General features: G+C 31.7%; 1 protein-coding gene across 1 annotated transcript in view; it reads right to left on the bottom strand.

Annotated features, from left to right (window-relative positions):
• Positions 1–6,728: 6,728 nt before the first annotated feature.
• Positions 6,729–21,157, bottom strand: part of LOC148608259 (G protein-coupled receptor kinase 3-like) — an 88,245-nt gene continuing 73,816 nt past the window's right edge. Inside the window, exons 11-19 of the mRNA XM_088546989.1 lie at positions 20,277–20,371; positions 18,611–18,718; positions 14,899–14,965; positions 12,631–12,731; positions 11,326–11,488; positions 9,457–9,628; positions 8,816–8,970; positions 8,377–8,493; positions 6,729–7,041 (exon numbers count right to left, since the gene is read on the bottom strand). Of these exons, the coding sequence (XP_088403115.1) occupies positions 6,865–7,041; positions 8,377–8,493; positions 8,816–8,970; positions 9,457–9,628; positions 11,326–11,488; positions 12,631–12,731; positions 14,899–14,965; positions 18,611–18,718; positions 20,277–20,371 (1,155 nt within the window). The 3' untranslated portion in view covers positions 6,729–6,864. The remainder of the gene's footprint in view (positions 7,042–8,376; positions 8,494–8,815; positions 8,971–9,456; positions 9,629–11,325; positions 11,489–12,630; positions 12,732–14,898; positions 14,966–18,610; positions 18,719–20,276; positions 20,372–21,157) is intronic.

The following is a 21,157-nucleotide window of genomic DNA, read 5'->3' as shown; positions in this document are numbered from 1 at the left end:
AAATCTGGCCACAATGGAAAAAATATTATACAACTTGACACACCAAAAATCAGTTCAAAAAGATCCGAGTCCCTTGTTTTAACGGAAATAAAGAAATTGAATATAAATTATACAAATGTACAAACTAAGCATGCAGGGTTAAAAATCACTGTACATCATAAGTCATACAATTAGAACATAACCCATGTCATGCAAAAACTGCTTTAAAATATAGTATTTTAATTTCTGTGGAAAAGCAGGCATTATCAACGTTCGGGTCTCTGATACAACAGCCGAGAATGGAACACTTGAAGTTATCCACTTGAGGTGAACACGCTACCACCAGACTGCCAAGGTGTTTAAAATAAAAAAAAGTCAGTAAGTTTTTATGTGTTTTATTTCATTACAGTGGCATGTTCTGTATCATAACATATAAACTGGTTTATCAGAGACAAAGTCTCAAATGAGATCTAATGATATACAATGAGAAAAAAATCTCACACTCTGAGATCGCAAGATCTCAAGTTCAAAAAGATGAGTTTTGATCTAAAAAATGAGAATAAGTCTCAATTAAGATAATGAGATAATCTGAAAAAAATCTCATTTGAAAACTTGTCTCATTTAAGATCATGAGATTAAATGAACAAAAAAAATTCTCACAAGAGACTTTTTGTACTCAACTAAGACAATTTATGACATTAAGTGAGAAAGATCACACACTCTCAGAATAAATAGCAAAAGACACACAATTATCTAAAATCTACACTTATTCATAAGATCTGTCAAATGTGAAATGCTACCAAATGGACTATTATATAAATAACACCAGTCTTCAACATTAGTGTGCTTAAAAAGGGTCCATGACATTCAACTTTATCCAGTTGTTTGGAAGCATTATCAATGTCCCTACTTCAATTAAAGCCATCATCATAAAAGCTTGGCAGAAAAAAAATCTTACTTTTACAAATAAATTCTGTATTTATGATTATTCTATGAAACCTTTTAAGACTGGGTCCCTTTCTCTTTGAGAGATTCTCAGTAATAAAATGCATTATTGGTGAGTTTGTATTCTAGGAGTTTTTATGTTTGAAACCAAATATATACCTGAAGTCAATTACAACTCCAGATAAATGTCATTTTATTAAAATATAATGAATTATAAATAATTGGTTATGAGAAAAACTAGCTAAATTCAAAGACAATTAAAATTTTTTAAACAGGATTTTCAAAATAGCTAATACACTTCTCTTTAACTGTAGTTACTGCATGCCAGTTAAAGAAACTCTTTATGATGGTTTAATTCAATACATTTAGGACTTCAAAGAAGCAAATTGTCATAATCCAACTGAGTAATTTTGTGACAACTATATACATTGATAACATGCTTGAAATATCTCTAACTATCAAAATAAAAATTTGGACCAGCCAAATTAATGATATGGTAAAAATGAAGATATGGAGCTCCACTCTGGACAAAAATGTCAAATTTCTTCAAATTAAAGTTGAAACACATATCACTGGTGCATTCAACAAAGTGCTTTAATTTTATGTATTCTTAAAAATGTTCAGAATCAAACAGACTCTTCACTTCTTATTAAAACTGGAGAGTTACAATATAGTCTTAATATCATTAAATTTGTCCAGAATGACTTCCATTTTAACAAAATATTACAACATCACTTTCAATGCATAAAATGTAGGATTAATAAAATTCAGTCATTATTCCAGCTGTTAACTTTATATGTAATTCAGATATTAAGAACAATATATATGAAATATATCAAATAAGAAAAGTACAAGAATTATTACCCAATGAAAAAAAATTAAATCATATACTCAGAAGATTCATACATAGAAATACCCCATATAAAAAACTCCATCTTTATTCTTCTTTCTGGAGTTTCTGCATGCAATGGACTGTAAAATTTAGGTCAAGATGCTAAAACTGGAACATCATAGTAATATTACCCTAATGGTTTGACACAGTTCATCTAACTTGCCATAGCAAAGTATCAAGCACATGGTCCATGTACTTAGCAAGCTGAGCCAGTTGATCCAAAAACCAAGAATCTCTCAGTAATTATCTTTAAAACTTAAACAAATCTTTTTAAAATCAGGCAAAAACAAATACAAATTCTACAAAATGGTGAATTAACATGGTTATCTTTGTGTAATCAATAATATCATATAATTAGTTTGGAATGGTTTTAATTGACCATGTGTCAATTACTGCCTTATTTTTATAAAGATTTAAGTACTACAGCTGTCAAGATCTACTGTCATCTAATGTATACATGGACGATAACATGAGGTCAGAGCAAAGCTTATGGATTTTATAGATTGAAATGTTGATGCTGAAATGTAGTCAATGGGTGGATCCAGAGATTTTGAGGGAGTGTTCCAGGCAACTGTGCACTTCTTTGCCAAAACTTATAACGATATTACCAAATTTTCCAAAAAAGGGCGGTCCACCCCCTGCCTCCCCTCCAGGCTCACCATAGTGACTTTTAAAATTTGTAAAAATGCACAGCACAGCAAAGTTTCCCATAGACTTTCTTTTTTTCCTTTCCTTCCCTTTTTCAGATTTTTAAAATACAGTGTTAAATGATTTCTTGACAAAAGGATTACACAATGTCTTATTCTACCAGTATGAGTTTAAATTAAGATTGATAGACAAATAGAGATTAAAAAAAGAACATCCAAGACTGGACTGTTAAGCTTTTGAAAGACAGTTAAGGCATGATACTTGGTAGAACAATGATAAAAAAAACAAAAAAAAAAGATCAAGGAAAATGCAACCAAATGAGCTTCCAAATGTGTCTAACATCAATTATGTCAGATTAGGCTAGTTAAAACATGTTCAGGTTAACTTGTAAAAGTGTAAAAAGTTTTCCAAATTCCTAATGAAAGTTAATACATAAAGTGTCTGAAGAAATAACTACATTAGACAAGACAACATGCCACCTATAGCACAATCAACTGTCAAAGAATATTGCACTGATCCCATCATTATGCTTTGGACTGATTGTTTATGGAGCTCAATTAATATAACAAGAGTTACCCGATTGGTTTACAATGGGACAATTACAATAGGTGTGTTCAGAGTAAAGGGGGAAGTACCTTTTTAAATTAGGTGTTTTCAAAGAGGGCAGTACCATTTTAAAATAGATGTTTTCAGAGTAAAAATGGTAGTACCAATTTAAAATAAGAATAATGAATAAGTGTACAATAGCCATGTTTAAAATGTAAAAAGGAACTACATACAAATAAAATACAAATAAAACGTAAAAATATAAAAGAGGATGAGCCCAAATTTTCTTTAAGGGCAAAGAGTGTTGAAGAGAAAAGTATCAACTGCCGATCCCTACCACAGAGACAAGGTGTGGTAGGGATCCTCAGTTGATACTTTTCTCCTCAACACTCTTTGCTCCTAATGAAAATTTGGGCTCATCCTCTTTAATATTTTTACGTTTTATTTGTATTTTATTTGTATGTAGTTCCTTTTTACATTTTAAACATGGCTATTGTACACATACTTGTTCTACTTTGTTCCCCTAGCAATACTTCTGAGGCACTATTTAGACCCTAGCTTTCCCTTTACACACACCCAAACCATTTTAAAGTCCTGCATTTGATTTCACAAAAATTTGTATGCTCAAAATAAGACTAAATTTTGGACCTCATCATTGATATCATAACATACTTAATACTTGACAATGACTACTGTCATTGGCTTTATTAAGCTCAACTTCACTCTAGGGAGTATTCAGGGTTAATTACCAACAGATAAAACAAATTGGTATCCTTGGTATACAATGTGTAAAATATCTAAAGTATGCTAAAGTAGGCATTTATAATACTCTGAACACAGCTAGTCAAAATCAATGAACTAACACACAAGCAAGGAATGAAACTCATATTGTTCCATTAAGGACACATTGAAAATTAAATTTAAATTTTATTCATTAAATGGCTATATTTCGTTTTACTCTTCTACCTCAATATATGACCTGATAAAAGTGGTCAGAAAATACCAAAATTGGATCAAGTGTTTATTGCATACTTAAAGATTGGAATAATTCTTGATATCATGCTGTTTCTATTTATTCAAAGTCCTAAAGCATTCATTCCAATTGCTATTAAATACTTGAATTATCAAATTCACATTTTATACTGATGATTGGAAGCTACACTGAACCAATAAATGAACAAAATTCAGAAAAGTCAATTTAATACGAAGTTGCAAGTGTAGAACTAATCATAACTTGTGATGTCACAAGGCTTTATTCTATTGTGATGTCATTTTTTACAACTTTATCTGAAAATGACCCCAGGTTTTAATTTTTACCACTAACTGACAATGAATTTTGCAGTTATGTAATACACACCTATTTACAAACACTGGAATTGGTTTGATTATTAAAAATCACTGGTAAAATTTACGCTGATAGGAATTCTATGTAAATATTTGTTTTCCAAGTCTTCTCTACCAGATAAACAAGGGATTTATATTTACTCCTAACCAATACAGTGTCAAAAACTATCATGAACTACAGTTCAACTTAAGATTGGAGTTAAACTTTAAAAACTAATAAAATCTATTTGCAAATTTTTATAAGAAAAATCAACCAACTAACAAACATAAGTTAAGTAAATCATGGACAAAAGTTTCCGAAAAATATGTAAATCAACATAATTTTAATTTGAATAACAAATAAAAGCTTAATTTTTAATTCATATTTTCCCATCAGCAAGAGTTGTCTTACTGAAACTTTGATGAAATTTCTTATCTTAGTTACAGGACATGGTCATGCTTTTATTTATGTACTAAAAACTTCAAAATACATTCCTGACATTTGGTCCACATCTTCAATAACTATTTATGGACCAGAGTTTCCAAATGCAAAGAATGTAATTTGCAGTCTGATTAAAACTGCTGCTAATTTGATATTTCTGAGTTATACTAGACATGTTTCAGAGAGAACAATATTAACTATGCCAATCAAAGGTTTATCATAAAAACTGTATCTACAATTTTACTTTCTTCTAGAATGTTTTTTTAAAAGAAAGAGAGATAACTCTTGTAAAATGTGGCTAGCTCTGTTAGCAAAGAAATGTTAAAGGAATATGGTATAATGCAATTCATCCAAAATATAATAACTATAAAAGTGAAATAAAAATATCATTTCATAAGTATTATACTGTTCTATAAAAAAGAAAAAAAAAGAAATAGTAGCAGTGAGATTCTATTTTGTTTTTATAACAAGGTAAATTCACCCTCTTCTTAGACACTTGGTATAAAATCATTTAAAGTATGAATAAAATAAGAAAATATTCCAACAACACCAAACTTTCTTTCCTATAATGACGTCTTGTCTAAAAACAAACTTAGCCCCTAAATTATTATTCTTAGTTTTACAATAATGTACCATTTGCCACATATAATATAAAATAAATGTAATAACATCACATTCATACTAGATTTTCATGACACATGTATAAAAGTTGGAAAAACACAATTAACATGAACAGCATTGATACACTGAACTACTCTGTGACCAAAAATGATGATGCACATACTTTGAAAATGAATAATATCGAAACAGGAAGCGGCCCGTTCCGAGTAGTCAACAACGAGGTAGCAAACATACACAGCTAATATGATAAAATATAACCACTGTGTGTAATCCATTCTTGGTCCAGGGGGTAGCTATTGAACATTATAGGGACAGTAGATTGATTAATCATTGCCTGACAATAATACAATACATCACTTTTCTTGTTAACACTAGAAGAAGTTGAATACCATTATTGATTGCAGACAGTGGTGTTAAAAGTAGCACAGTAACTTTCAAGTATTCAGCAGCCTTAATACACTTTAAACATCCAGTGAAAGTATAGGTAGGTATTGAAACATTATACCACATAATTCCCAAATACATATTGAGAAGTAAAATTAGAACTTAATATAACAGCATGTAAAACAATTATCATTGATGATACAATGGTACTGTCAGGGTTATGTAGAAATAGCTGGATTGATAACTGTCATGTTTGATATTTCAGTGAAAATTTACACTTTTGGGTGGAGAAAGAAAATAGATTAGTTTCATTTTAATGTGTAAAATAAACCTAAGTTTGAACCCAATGTAAAAGCCAGCATAATGGAATTACAAGTATGTAGGTTCATATCTTCCATTCTGACTGTAATTTAGGCTGCTGATCACTCAAATATTCCAGACAAAGCTTTTTATAGTTAACTAAAGTATTAACATAAAGTGATCACAGTTATAACTTAATCAAAATTGTCCAGCTGATAAAAAAATCTCTCACACTTAATTGTTAAACATCCACATTGAGACAACAACTTTGGTGTAGGATACGCAAACCTGTGACTTAAATGACATCACTAAATCCTTGCCATTTTTCCAACATCACAATTTCAGCTATCATTTGCAATGACAGCACAAAACCTTGTATCTATACATCACTTAATCTTGTGTAAACTGGGTATGACATCATTAAATCTTGTGCCCCACTGGCTATGACATCACTAAATTTTGTGTACCACTGGCTATGACATCACTAAATCCTGTGTATATTTGTGATGACATAACTAACTCTTGTGATACTCTGCTACTAAGTCCTCAAATCTTTATCAGTTGTGCATTTGTTTTTCAACCTTCACAGGCTGGTTACTAAAGATTAAAATAAGAGTCCTTGGCACCATGAGATCTACTTGAGAAACATAACATGATAAGATGGTGACGTTGCCATTTCTCACGTAGAATAAATTGCATGTGAGAAATACGGAACAAATCACTTCCCTAGTATCCAAATAGTCAACTCATTCTTTCACTAAAATAAACTAACAGAAAAAATGATCTAGCTTCCATTACTATTACGGTGTTCCAATGGTGGTTTAAAGTTTTCGGTGCTGGGACTATTTGTTAGCGCACCGTAAATCTTGAAACCTTTGCTGGTCATATTTGACATGATTTGTAGAGAAGTCTTATGTCCATTTATTATTTCATCCTTCCACTGAGTAATTAGCACCTTGTCCTGTAGAATAGAGACATTAGATATCAGATTAAGATGGAGCAGAGGGGATGTTTCCCCTCCCCTAATATTGGAAAATTTTATTTTTTTTTTGCATCAGGTACAATAAAGGCCAAATTTGACCAACCTATTTTACAAAAAGTTTGAAATAAATGACAAAAATGTGATATGCATGAATGATTAATTTTTTTTTAAATGAGTTTTTAAAATTTCACCATTTCATCAATGTTTAGTTTTTTAGAAGCCTAAAATCTGCCGAAAACAAAATTAAGAAAATTGCCAAGTTTAAATCCTAATTTTGTTTATTTCAAAGGTATTTGCCAATGTGACCCAGGGATATCTTCCCAATGAAGACTCCAATTAAAGTGGAAATTAAGATTAGAAGATATAATTTTTTGTCAAGTTGGCAGAGGCACTCAAAAATTGCAAAGATATTCCATAAAGTGCCAACATTTTGGCACATTTGATGGAAAATTCACAAATTTACCAAATATTGAACATAATATTTCATATTGAAATTTGATATGATATGCTTATAAATGTGATGGAACATACAAAACAACAGAACTTCTACAGATTTCTAATTTCCAGTCATGTAGGGGCAAAATATGAGCCTTACCACATCTCGTCCATTACCCCAAAAATTTTGCATTCTGCTTAGCAATGAATTATATTTATAATCTCTAATCCCAAAAATCTGGGATCCTAGTCTTGACAAATACATTCAAATCAATTTTAGTAAATACATCACTTTTTTTAACAAGTTTTTATTTCATTCATGGTATAACCTGGCAGCCGGGTAATATTTTCGTTCCACAAGTTTCTCTCAAAATATAACCCCGGGTCACCAGTGACGTCTTCTGTCTTTTGATTGGCTGAGTGGATATGACGTTATTTAATTTATTTTATACGGTCTAATATTCAAATTTTTTAAAAGCAATGTTTAAATATTTCTTCCAATTTACTTAGATTACCTTTCAATACAAATGCACGATAATAAGTTAATTTTGATAATTTCATCTTGGTTTTTACTTTATTTCATAAGCGGCAATATTGTACATATCCGTCGCAGGTGACCTGGGTCTATATTTTAGCGATCCTAGGGTCACTTATGATATTGACCAGGGAACCAGATTAATTCATGGTATTGTTTAGTCAATTTGTCATCGGATAATAATAAATTAAACAAATGTGGGAGCTACAATTATTGACCTGATATAAGTAATATATACATTGAAAAGTGAAGTTGCTTCCCGAACAATCTTCCATCTTAATTAAATTATTTAATTAAAATGTAACATGAAATTTTTGTCATATCTTAGCAGTAGTAGAACTTACCGGTGATGTTATAATTAACTTGGTGTCAGTTTTTAGAACTATCACAATACAATTTTCTGTCTTATTAAATTTCTGGAACTCTGGATAAATTTCTTTTATATCTAACATTGAAACAAGCTGAAAAAAAGAAACAACCAATGAGAAAAAAATGTTGATTGCATTGATAAAATTTGAATCTTAAATATACTATAGGTTGTTAACTCAGATTTCCTTACATTCAATTTTCATTCTCAAGCTTTTTTTTATTTATTGTTTTTTTTTTTTCTAACAAATGAAATGAACTGAATTAATTCATGGTAAACATTGTTATCTCCCCTGATATTGTCTCCAAAAGGTAATTGCTTTATCTGTTGAATAATAATGTTATTCATTGCATCATATAGGTAAGTAGTACACATTGATTTCTTGTGTCTCACCCTATATAACAGAACTACTTTACCTCTACCCCTTTACCAAACACTATTTGTCCATCACGACTTTTATGATAAAATTCTAATCGGTTGGGATACAGCTTCAAATGTTTCTTCTGCCATGCTTGAAGAAATGGTCCACCTAATTTGAGTACTTCACCCTCCACCAAACAGTCTGTTTGGCCTAAAATCATTTAAAAAATAAGTTATTAATATGTAGCTACAATAGACAGTAAGTACACAAAGTTCAAGAAGGAATTTTTATTCGAAGATTTCAATTTTTGAATTTTGGCAAAACTGTTGGATCATCGTGATTTGAATTTATAGAGTGCTTAACAGAGTTTGACACTAACTTTTCGTGATAGGTAGCCCACAGGACCATATGATAGATAATTAGGTAGTCCTCAAAATTATTTTGTAGTCCCGTTCTTAGGACTAATGAAATTTTAAGAACTAATTGAGGTAGCCCAAAGAACTACCCTTGATATTTCAAGGTAGTCCTCCTAGAAATTAGGTAGGCACGGGACTACCAGACCATTGTTAGTGTCAAACCCTGCTTAAAGCTTTAATGTTTCAGATGTCAAATTGTTATCAAGTTTAGTTTGAAATAAAAAGGATCAAGCATCAATGGACATAGAAACCATTCAAGTTTGTAATTTATTTTCCATACCATCTTGATGACCATATGTGGAGTCTGACCCTGGTTTTTGTTTTCGTTTCATCTCTAGTTTATCTGTATCAGCATTAATTGCATCGAAAACAGTCTCGGCTACTTCCTGTTGCCATCTTTCAGAAACAACCAATGGAAAGTTTCTGTACAGATCCTGATCAGCATCAGTCAGCTGAAAATAAAAAAAACAACAGTTAAAGTGAGGCAATGGCATTAAATGATACTTATCTCATTGTCGGCCAATATAAGAACACGTATTGAAAATAAATGAAAACGGAAGAGTAACCAAGGAAACCAAGATTTTAGCAAAAATCAAAAGAACTTTATCCAGAGACAAAGACAAAAAAACACAACAAAGAACATAAAATAACCAAAATAATGTATACAAAGTAATAATAGTAAATTAGCAAAATTAGAAAATTGGACGTGACTAAAACTGGGAACATGGACCAGGTGTACCAGTAGCGTAAGCATCCTCTGCTTTTCTAGGAACAACCACCGAGTTGTTCATAAAAAGTCAAGTCCGAGGTAGATGAAAGAGGAAAAGAAAACTATGACATGTTGAACAAATCAATTTTCATGGCGCAGATGGATACATTGTAATGATCCATGAGTTGATGATGACCATCAACTTCTGTAGTGATAACTTCAAACTTAAACCTGATCCAGAAGACTAACTGTAATAAGTCTAGCACGATACACAAAGTCAGGTAGTTAAAACAAGCTCTGGCATAATGTATGAGTTGTGATATAAAAAGTGCATATACAGTAGCTGAAGGGATGTTGTCACAGGTTATCAAATAGTTGGCCAGTACATGAAACAGGGTATGCAACCTAAATAGAGATACATATACAGAAGTTTTCTCTGCTACAAGGGTTCCTAATTCTAAATCTAAATTAAAAAAAAAAAAAAAAATCTACATTTGATGCTTATATTCTGAAGGGTTGGCCCCGTGCTGTCCGGGGGGTCAAAAGAATAGGCTTGCAGCAGCACTAAGCTTGTAGTAAAAGGCGACTAAATAGTGCTCAGAAACCTAGCCAGGGGCTAGGCGCTCTGCCCACAGAGCAACTGGGATGTGTGCCCCAGGTGGTGGAATGGGGTACCCCTGGCGTGTTACATGCTGGAATTGTCAGGCTATAATATGGAAAACCTGACCGCAAACCATAGTGGTGCACCGTGTTGGGAAAGATGCCATGTTCCTTGCACATTAAAGAACCCTAATGTGGTATTCCATAGGAGTAGGAACCTTTGCGCTCCGCCAAAGGAGGCTAAATTGCCCGACCTTACCCATTCCCCTTTTTCTAGTGGCAATCCAAATTTGTCGACCCTATTATCCTTGTGTCTCATCCTTTTCATTTCATCATCATTTCATGTTCATTTTATCATCTATTTCATGTTCATCGTCTGAATATAGCTGAAATATTGCTGCTCAGATGTTAAACCCCAACAATCAATCAATCAATCAATCTGAAGGGTTGAGTTTCTTTTTGAAGCTTTGTTATCTCTAAAGAGGAGTGTTTTAAATCTTAAGATATAGATAAAAGACTGGAACTAGTTATACTCCATAATATAAACTGTGATGACCAGAACTACCTATGACTAGATTTCATAAATCTACATACTGTGAAAGTACTTCAATTCGTTGATACCAATTTTTGTAGATTGGTGACGAAACCCAGGTACATGGATTCTTGAATTTGTGGTTTTGAGGTTTCCAGTATACACACCATTAGGGTTCTCCTTCTCAGGGACCAAATATCGTGGTTTGTCCTACCCACAAAAGCCACCAAAATTGGTACCCCACAAATATAGTACTTTCACAGTATACAGGAAATTGCTGATGCTCCATCCCTTTAAATGTGACCTACCTTGATGCCTTTGGTATCTTCTTCATCAAATGAACCAATATCAAATGCATCAGCTGCATTGACCTCGCCCCGTGGGGGTATCAACGGGGGCTGATATTTCTGTAAGTACACCTGAGTCCAATCAATACCCCTGAAGTATGGATGTTCCTTTACTTCTTGAGCCCTGAAGATCAAAATCAATAAGTTCCATAATGAGTGAAACTTGAAAAAATATAAATTTGTTATTTAATTTCAACATCATAACAAATAAGCCTTGGTGAGTTTCTTAAAATGTTGAAATTAAATAAGGCGAGCTGATATTTTCACAAGTTGTAAAACCTTTTTTTCTATGAATTCTTTGAAGTATTTTGGCCACCCGTCAGTCGGTATCTGTAAAAGCGTAAATTCTAGCAATTGTTCATCTATGACTTCACCAATGGAGTCAAGAGAACAATGTAAGAAACATCACAATATCACTTTCAACCCATCAGGTTTTACAAAAAACCATACACAACCACACAATAACCAATTGCAATAGAACAATTTTTCATATCACTAGTTATCGTATATCATCATCCATGGTGCGATATCCCAAATCTCTAGCTGTCCAAGAAGTAGATAAAAAGACCAAATAAAAAAAAAATCAGTTAAAACTATGGGTTGATACATATAAACTTACATAATTAATCTAGTTAAAAGCACAATAAACTAAAATCCATTTTATTTATATATATCAGGCCACAGTATTCGAACAATACAGGTTAGACCTGTCTGTATGCAATGTGATCATATGTTACGCACATATTTTTCAAATTAACTGTGCAGGTATATGGATCTTACTCTTATATTCTTAAAACTACAAATCTAAAAACAACATGAACAATATCAATGATGAGACCAATAAATAAATTAAAAAAAAATTTAAAAAAATTGAATAACAAAACAATATTATAATGTTTAGACAATCAATTTACTTAATGTTAAAGTACCAATATAAGCTTTTAAATTCCAATTATTTGGATGTAAAATAAATTGACAATTTACAAAAACATGAAAAATTCATTTGTTGATTAAGAAAGATGAAATGGATAAGGAACTTCAATATGCAAAATTGAATGTAACTACATACATTTTCAGAAAATGAAGCAAAATATATCTGAATAATCCAGGACAATGGAAGCATCCCTAGGTTTCCAAAGATGATACATATTTCAATAAATACAACTTGTATGCCAAAAGTCAGAATACGAATATGGTCTGAAATAAGTACATCAAACAGACTACCTGTAATGGCTACAAAGAAGTCATCAATCTAAGCATACTAACCCACGTCCCATGCAGCCGATTCTATCCTCTACATTCCTACACAGTAATGCTTCTAATAGAGACTTCATTTCTTGAGACATGGAATCTGGCAATTCTACATTCTGTAACATATAAACAGCTTACAATGTAGGGTGTGGGAATGAAGTGATCTCTAAATCTTTAACTTTATATATCTACCGTATTCAACATTTCTACAATATGTCTTACTGTAATACTTTTTTTCCCTTTCAGAGAAATGTACATAAGGATCAGGACAATACACTGAAACCTGTAAATTAGGCGCTGTTTTCACAGAAATTGCATAATTCAACAACAGAGCTCTGGTTGTACACAAAAATGATGTACACAAGAGGCTTAGAATCAAGGTGAAAAGGCAAAGCTGTGTCAAGCATTTTCACAAGTTAAAGCCTAATTTGAATATTAATAATTTTATTAGGTAAGTGTACCGTAATTGTCTTTATACTGCAACCAAAAATAAAAAAATTATAATTAAAATTAAAACCAGAAAAATAACCAGTCTGATTCAAAGAGAGTGACATGATGACAAACAATGAAATTTTAATATTATAGATGACCTTATGACAAAAAGTTGTTTATATATCAATAATTTAGACTGCTAAAATGATCACAAGTGTAAGTACATGTATCAACAACTGAGCTTTTAGTTGTTCAAAACTTAATCCAAAGAATAACTTATATAGATTGTATTAGGGTCTCACTAACCACTTACGGGTCACATGGCCACCCCTCTATATAGTACCAAAAACACACTGAACCTAGACATATGCATTGTAAGTGCATTATTTGTGTGCATTATGATTAAAAGTAGTCAAAATAAAGCTGAGAATGTGTACTTTAAAATCACATATGTAATTAACTACAAATGTGTATAAATATTGTTGACATGTGTGAGTAATTTGCCTCCATGCTGTCAGTTAGCAGAAAAGGCAAAAATGTGGATTTTCAGTATTATTTATTCAAGTAAATTTTGTGAAGAATTTCTACAATCATCATACCATTAGCATAATGATTTCGGAAGCCTTATTTTCCAAGCTTCGCAACGGTATGCAACTTTAAGATGTCATTTGTCCTGGGAATTCACAGTGAAACTTTGAAAATTAGTTTTTTAAATGTAAAGTAATGGAAACGTTAGAAGTGATTAGTGAGACAATGAGCTAAATGACGGCATATTTCAGAAAAATGCATAATTTGAGGAAAATTGCCTTTCCTGGTCATTATTTCCATTTTCCCATCAAATCAGTATAGTGATATTAGTAATCTGGCTATACTTGAAGAGGTGCATTGTGCAAGGTACTTTAAAAAACAACATAGCAACAAGATTTTTATAGGTAAAAGTGACTCATAACTTGACGTCATCCATGAAATACCTAACGTCACTGCTTGGGATATTTAAAGTACTCAAATAGTCACACAGCACAGACTTAGAATCACACAGTAATGAAATAGGTATGATATAAATTGTTGAAATCTGTCCTTTTTTCCTAATGATAAATGATGTTTACTATTACAACTTCTTTGAATTATCATAGGTATCACTTTGGTGTGACAAGTTAGTTAAAATTGTCATTTTTTAGTAATTTAGGGAAAATATCACTGACAGGCATGATATAAAAATGACTATTTCTTTGTACTCCTATGTCTGATTTTAATAGTTTTGGTCTTATCAGACTCACAATACCACAAGCTTTCATAAAATGTAAAAAAAGAAAAACATAAAAACTCATATGTTTTGAAGGTCTCACTAACCACTTTTGGGTCAAATGGCCACCCCCCTATGTAGTACCAAAAACACACTGAACCTAGACATATACATTGTAAGTGCATTATTTGTGTGTATTATGATTAAAAGTAGTCAAAGTAAAGCTGAGAATGTGTACTTTAAAATCATTTATGTAATTATCTACAAAAGTGTATGAATATTGTTGACATGTGTGAGTAAATTGCCTCCATGATGTCAGTTAGCAGAAAAGGTAAAAATGTGGATTTTCAGTATTATTTATTCAAGTAAATTTTGTGAAGAATTTCTACAATCATCGTACCATTAGCATAATGATGTTGGAAGCCTTATTTTCCAAATTTGCAATGGTATGCAACATTAAGATGTCATTTGTCCTGGGAATTCACAGTGAAACTTCAAAAATTACTTTTTTAACATGTAAAGTAACAGAAACGTTAGAAGTGGTTAGTGAGACCTGGACTTATCCAGTGGATAATCTTCTACACCCCCTAAACACTACACAAACATACCATTGTCATAGTCATTCTGTCTATTTCATGTTTATCTTTGGTTCTATGTTGTCTGAAAGGACTGTGTCTGAAAAATATCAAACAGACAAACTCAGAATTGATATTGAAATGAATCTTATTTGCTATTTATGCCTAGGTGATCAAGAAAACATAAAAAAAATGAAGTAAAAAGACAATATTAATATTTCAGTGTCTTTAGTAACATATTAATGTTTAAAATTGAGACATCCATTTCAATTTTTCTCAGCCAGATTATATATATTTTCTATCATTGTTCAGTATATAAATTGATTTTTTCCCATAAAGAAGAAGTCCAAAAAAAAAAAAAATTCTGAGTGATACAAGTATGGGTAATATTGTTTTATAGTGATGTGACAATCATCCTAAAAAATACAAAACTGATACAGATTTAACAGATAACACACATGGTTACAGCCAAAGCATTTCAGTGGCAGAATCTATTTTGTAGGTGAACTTAGATGTTACAAAACCACAAAATGTAGTATATCTCACACAACACAAATAAAAAAATGAGAAGGAAATTTCTCATTGAATAAATTATCTCTATCATTTTTCAAGGATTTTTTATCACTTTGGAAATTTTCTAGGAAAATTACTAATCTTATCAAATAAAATGATTACCTTATTTACCTTTTAAAATCTGGATATTTTGTATTACCAGTAAACAAAAAACATTGTTTTTCCAAGTGCAATTTTAGCTACATTTACAAAAGTAAATTTAAGGACAGTGAATATTAAACTTCATCAGTCATTAAAAAACTACAATCATGATGTTGTACTTTGCTGGAAGACATTCCAATCAGTTCAAACTAAGACTTCACATTCAATTTTCTGACTAACAATAGTCTATCATTGCTGCTGAATAGTAAAAGCAAGCTTTATAAATGCAAATCATTATAATTAATGACAAAATGGAATGACTGATCAGAAACATATTAAAATGATTGACTGATTGTACTTTAATGTCCTATGTTGTGCCTAGAGGCCTTAACACCTTAACTGTAAGTTTTAAAGGCATTCTAACAACACAATTTTGACATGATAATAAAGTAACAGCTTCTAACATTCAATCTCACTTCACTCACTGTTTACATAAAAATTACTCATTTTAGGTGAAGATTTCAACTCACTGGAACTCACTGTATAAGTGAAGATTAAAACCCATTTTAATTCATTTTAGATCAAGATTTAAAATCACTATTTAGGTTTATGTCAACTTACAGTTCAGAACAAAATTATAACTCTTTTTAACCCATTTAACTCACCAACCTCTCAGTGATGTTTCTGGCTTCCAATTTCCATAGTTTGGGTTTTGAGTACCTCTTGTATACAATAATTTTTTGGATTTACATCTTTCTATATGCTTACTCCTTGAAACATGTACAGCATATTGAAATTTACAATATACATGTATTTAAGGTCAAGATTAAAACTCATTTGACCTCATTCTTTAGATAAAGATTAAAATTCCTTTTTATCTCATTTTGGCCCAAGATTTAAACTCCTTTCAACTACTCTTCAGGTTTATTTAACTCAGTGTTTAGGTCTACATTCAAACCTATTTTAATTGGTTCTTTTGGTCAAGATTAAAACTCATTTTGCTCACTGATGATTACACATGCAAATGTGCCACACATGAGAATCACATGGTTTACATCATATGACTATCATATGAATCGAGCACCATGACAATCATGTTTGTTTACATATGATTATTAAATGATTATCTTGATAATCATATGTTTTTCACGAACATATGACTATCATATGTTTTCAAGCCAAAATTAACATATGAGCATCATCACATATTAATCATATTACTATCATATGTTAAATATCGTAGGGTTAGCATATGAATCGAGCACCATATGATTATCACGTGTGACACATTTGGCAGTATACACTGAATGTATTTTTGACTGGCATGCGGCTAAACCATTACCTATATATGGAAATGTTTTCTTTCCTTTATTATATGATTAAAGATGCCTTGTGGCAGGATTGACCCAGGACATCAGATGCCTGAATGCATCATTGGCCTTAAATGGGTTATAATTTGCAATAGAGGAACCCCCACTGAGACCCTCAAAGTGCTTTCCAACAATTTATTACAAGCACTATAAAATTCTAAATGGATTTCTAACTAATAAGTTACATAATTCCAATATGATGAAACTTGCCATTTGATAGTCTTGCTGAATTCTGAATTCTGTTAGTATTGAATTTCAATAAAATTGGTTTTACTATGTTCTAAATGGCTTATTTATTAGCATACTGGAAACTAATGATTGATGTAAAAGTTTTCGGTGGAATGGAAAAAGACTATTGTGCTTTACATGCCCAAAGTTGTTTATATCTCTATCATCAACTGCAGAGTATGTACATGCTACCACATTATTCCAAAAGAAATTAATCGGAGCTTTATATTAAAATTCAACAAAATGATGCAAAGTGGGTAACTTATTCAGGTATTAATTTTGACATTGTTTAGCGGTCTGTATAAAAGCCCCAAAATAAATTCTGTGAAATATTTACCCTAGGTTTCAGTACTTTGTGCACAATGAAGCACCCACCAAAATATGAAACATGAAAAATGAAGTTTTAGTATACCCTTTTGCCAAAAAAAAAAACCCTGCCAAAATTCACTCATCAAAATAACCCATCATACAGTATTTTGTAGTAGCTACATTCCCATATTTTAAAACAGTTAATTAAGCTTTAACCATATATTCTTGGTTCCCTTGATTACTCTTTGAGAGAGGACCAAAATTAATATTTCAATAAAAAGAAAAAAAATTATCCCTACTTGTTGGTAAGACTTTAGTGCATTTGTTTGCAAGGCATAACATTCAATAAAAGTTTGATTCACTCTAAGTAAAATGCTTTTTAAACCAAAGAATACAAAAAAAAAACTAAAAGAAGTTGTACACACAACAAAACAACCAGCATGAAACCCCAACTAAAACATGGGCATCTAAAAGTATAGCACCTTGCAATTGAAATTTGTTAGTGAAAACAATTTGAAATGGCCATAACTTTTCTGTAAATAACCTAATCGAAATTCAAGCTTGACCTGTATTTTATGATTCTCTTTAACTACATGAATACAAAGTTTGAAAAAGAACTTTCAGTATCATCTGGAAAGCAAGGGAAATTGAACAAGGGTTACACAACTTTTCAGAAGGCATCACATAATACCTCACCACTGGCAGGGTATCTACAATGGTACACAGTACTTGCTTCTTAGACACTGACCTGGCTGCTCATTGTGTCAAAACTTGACCTTTACAGTATACCGAACCAAACCTACCAAAGGGCCTAAAAAATCCTACCCTTTCAAAAATACAGTAATTTTACCAAAATGTAACAAAGGACCTTAAAACTAACCTTTTCAATCAAAGGGCCTTAAAACCTACCCTTCCAATCAAAAGGCATAACAACTTAGCCCTTTAATCAAAGAAAATTAAAACGTACCCTTTCAATCAAAGGGCCTTACGATACCCTTTCAATCAAAGGGCCTTACAACTTACCATTACAATCAAAGGGCCTTACGATACCCTTTCAATCAAATGGCCTTATGATACCCTTTCAATCAAAGGGCCTTACAACTTACCATTACAATCAAAGGGCCTTACAATTCCCTTTCAATCAAAGGGCCTTAGAAAAAACTTAGAAAGGCCTTAAAACCTACCCTTTTAATAATTTATACAGCATACATCCAAATGAGAACCAATCGGCGCTGGAATCGTATGGTGTACCTTTGGATAAAACTTCTGGTGCCATATAACCATGGGTTCCTCTGTCAATGAACAACATAAATACTATGTAGATATATTCAAGAAGTTTGAAGCAAGAATATTTCTATTTTTAGCCTAAGAGAGTTCCTTTTCTCACTTTCGCGATAAGAATATTCCTACTGAAAAGGGTATACCTCCAACAAAACTTTGTGGATCATTAATTCTTGGTAATATGCACGACTACATATCATATTCTAACTAACTAAAAGTTTCAATAAATTTGAGGCTGTATTTTCTGAGGAGCTGAGCTTACACAAAAGTGATAGACAGACAGACAGACATATGTACAGGGTAACAATATGTTTAACAACATTAATAGTTTTAAAAATGAGAAAAACAGTCACACACCACCAGAAAATGGGAAATTAGAAAATCTAAGACATTCTCAGATTTCAAAGATCTCCAAATCAACAGATGTCTCATTAGAGAACTTGAAACTAACTGAAAAATGTGTGAAAGTTTTAGGTCTTACATTCTCAGCAGTGTTAGATTTTTATAATGTTGAACAAATGTGTATGGAATAAGACTTTGATACAAGAGAATCTTTGTGTATTTTAAAAAATGATCACAGAGAAGAACTGAAACTTTTACTATATAAAACAGTTAAGTTACGGTTCAAGATTAATATTGCAGTGTGTGACTCTAAGATCCATACAAATGAAAGGACATACCAAATATCACTTATTTACTTTGGGTGGATCTTCTCAATCTGCATTAATGAGTCAAAGGAATGTTTATTTATTTTTTTTTAAATCAATAGTCATTTCCAATAGAAGAAAAAGTCGATAGATGCACTGGCACTGCTTGAGTAAAACATGGCTGGTTTCATTCTTAATTTTAACTTCATGTAAGGAGAGTATTTTTTCAAAGATTTTCAATTAATCTCACAATATAAGGTTTACATAAGCATGATATTGATCCATAAAATCTCTAATTAGCCTCAAGGGACTGGTCTTTACTAGAAATAAGATGATTACTAAAGAAGACAATTTCTCATTAGTTAAGTTATATATATATATATATAGTCTATTACTAGGACACTGCTGTCACAAGGCAACTGACCGAGGTGGTTATTGATTGGTAGATAGATCAATGCTTAGGTTATATATGTTCTGTTAATATGTTTGTTTGTGTGTGTTTCCATACAATAACCATTCTATTTTTATCTTCAATAAGATATTGTATTGAATTGTAGCCTTTCATATTACATGTACTACCATAAAAATATCTTGAATGGTCATTAAATGATAGCCATACATAGCTACTGATGACCCTGAAAAAAGATGATACAAGCAAACATAAATTACTACCTACTGAAACAAAAGTTTACTAATATGTTCCTTAATAGTTTATGTAAATCATTGTACATGTTGTGTAGGCCAATACAATCATTCTATTGTAAGTGGTAAAGGCCAGTTTTAAAGGTGACAGAAGATCATCTCAGGAGAACAAGTGGCCATGAACAGCTTAAACACAAACCTGGCCTTGACAGACAAGGTAATAACAGTTGTTTTACTTTTAACAAACAACCAGTATTTATCTCAGTGGTTATATACTTACACACTTGCATGAGGTTTTTTCTTTGAGAAATCACAAGCTAAACCTAAATCTGAGATTCGTACATGGCCATTCTCATCTAGTAATATATTGGCTGGCTGGAAAAAAAATTATGCATATACTTAATTTGTTTCTAAACAGAGTTTAAAGGACACCTTAAATTCTTGGTTGGTTTAAGGCAGAAAAAAGGGGAAAATGTGGCATAAAAGTTGTTTAGCTATGTTTATGATTGTTCTTGATATCTGGATGACCCTAACAACAAAGGATTACAAATCAGTTAATTGATAATGTTGTTTTAGTCTTACATAATTTATTCAATGCATTTCAGGACAAGAACTTCTGGCTCTGATCAAACCACTTTTAACATAATCGCCTGCATGTCATATGCTAAGATAACTACCAATTTAATGTTTTTGGTGTCTCCGTTGAGAGTTGGACCCATGACCTTTCCACACTTGAGGATAACAGAAGACCATCGAGGTGGTGATTACAGATAAAAAATATCATACATCAGCTGTGAGTCAAACCCATGACCTTTCCACACTTGAGGATAACAGACTTCCAGACCAATGAGGTGGTGATTACATACATGCCAACCTTTTTGGAACCAAAAGTGGTAGCAGAGGTCAGATAATTTTTTTATCCTGGAAGCAAAATGCTGCATCCTGGGCAAATTTTAGATGATAAAAGATACCTGATAAGGAGAGTGAAAACTTACCATTTTGTTCATAATATTTACCCATCTCCCCAATATTTATATGATAAAGAAAAATGCTGCATCCTGCTGGGCATATTTTTGAAAGAAAAAAGGACAAAATATAAGAACTGTTCAACAGAAGAAATTTACTTTTTTCTTGTTTATATTTGTTCCCCGAATTTTATTT

The sequence above is a fragment of the Perna viridis genome, chromosome 9, assembly GCF_037379345.1.
Source record: "Perna viridis isolate PV_CMFRI_1.1 ecotype Kerala chromosome 9, ASM3737934v1, whole genome shotgun sequence".
In the NCBI taxonomy this organism is placed as follows: domain Eukaryota; kingdom Metazoa; phylum Mollusca; class Bivalvia; order Mytilida; family Mytilidae; genus Perna; species Perna viridis.
Note: the sequence above shows the minus strand (reverse complement) of the source record. Positions and strands in the feature narration are given on the sequence as shown.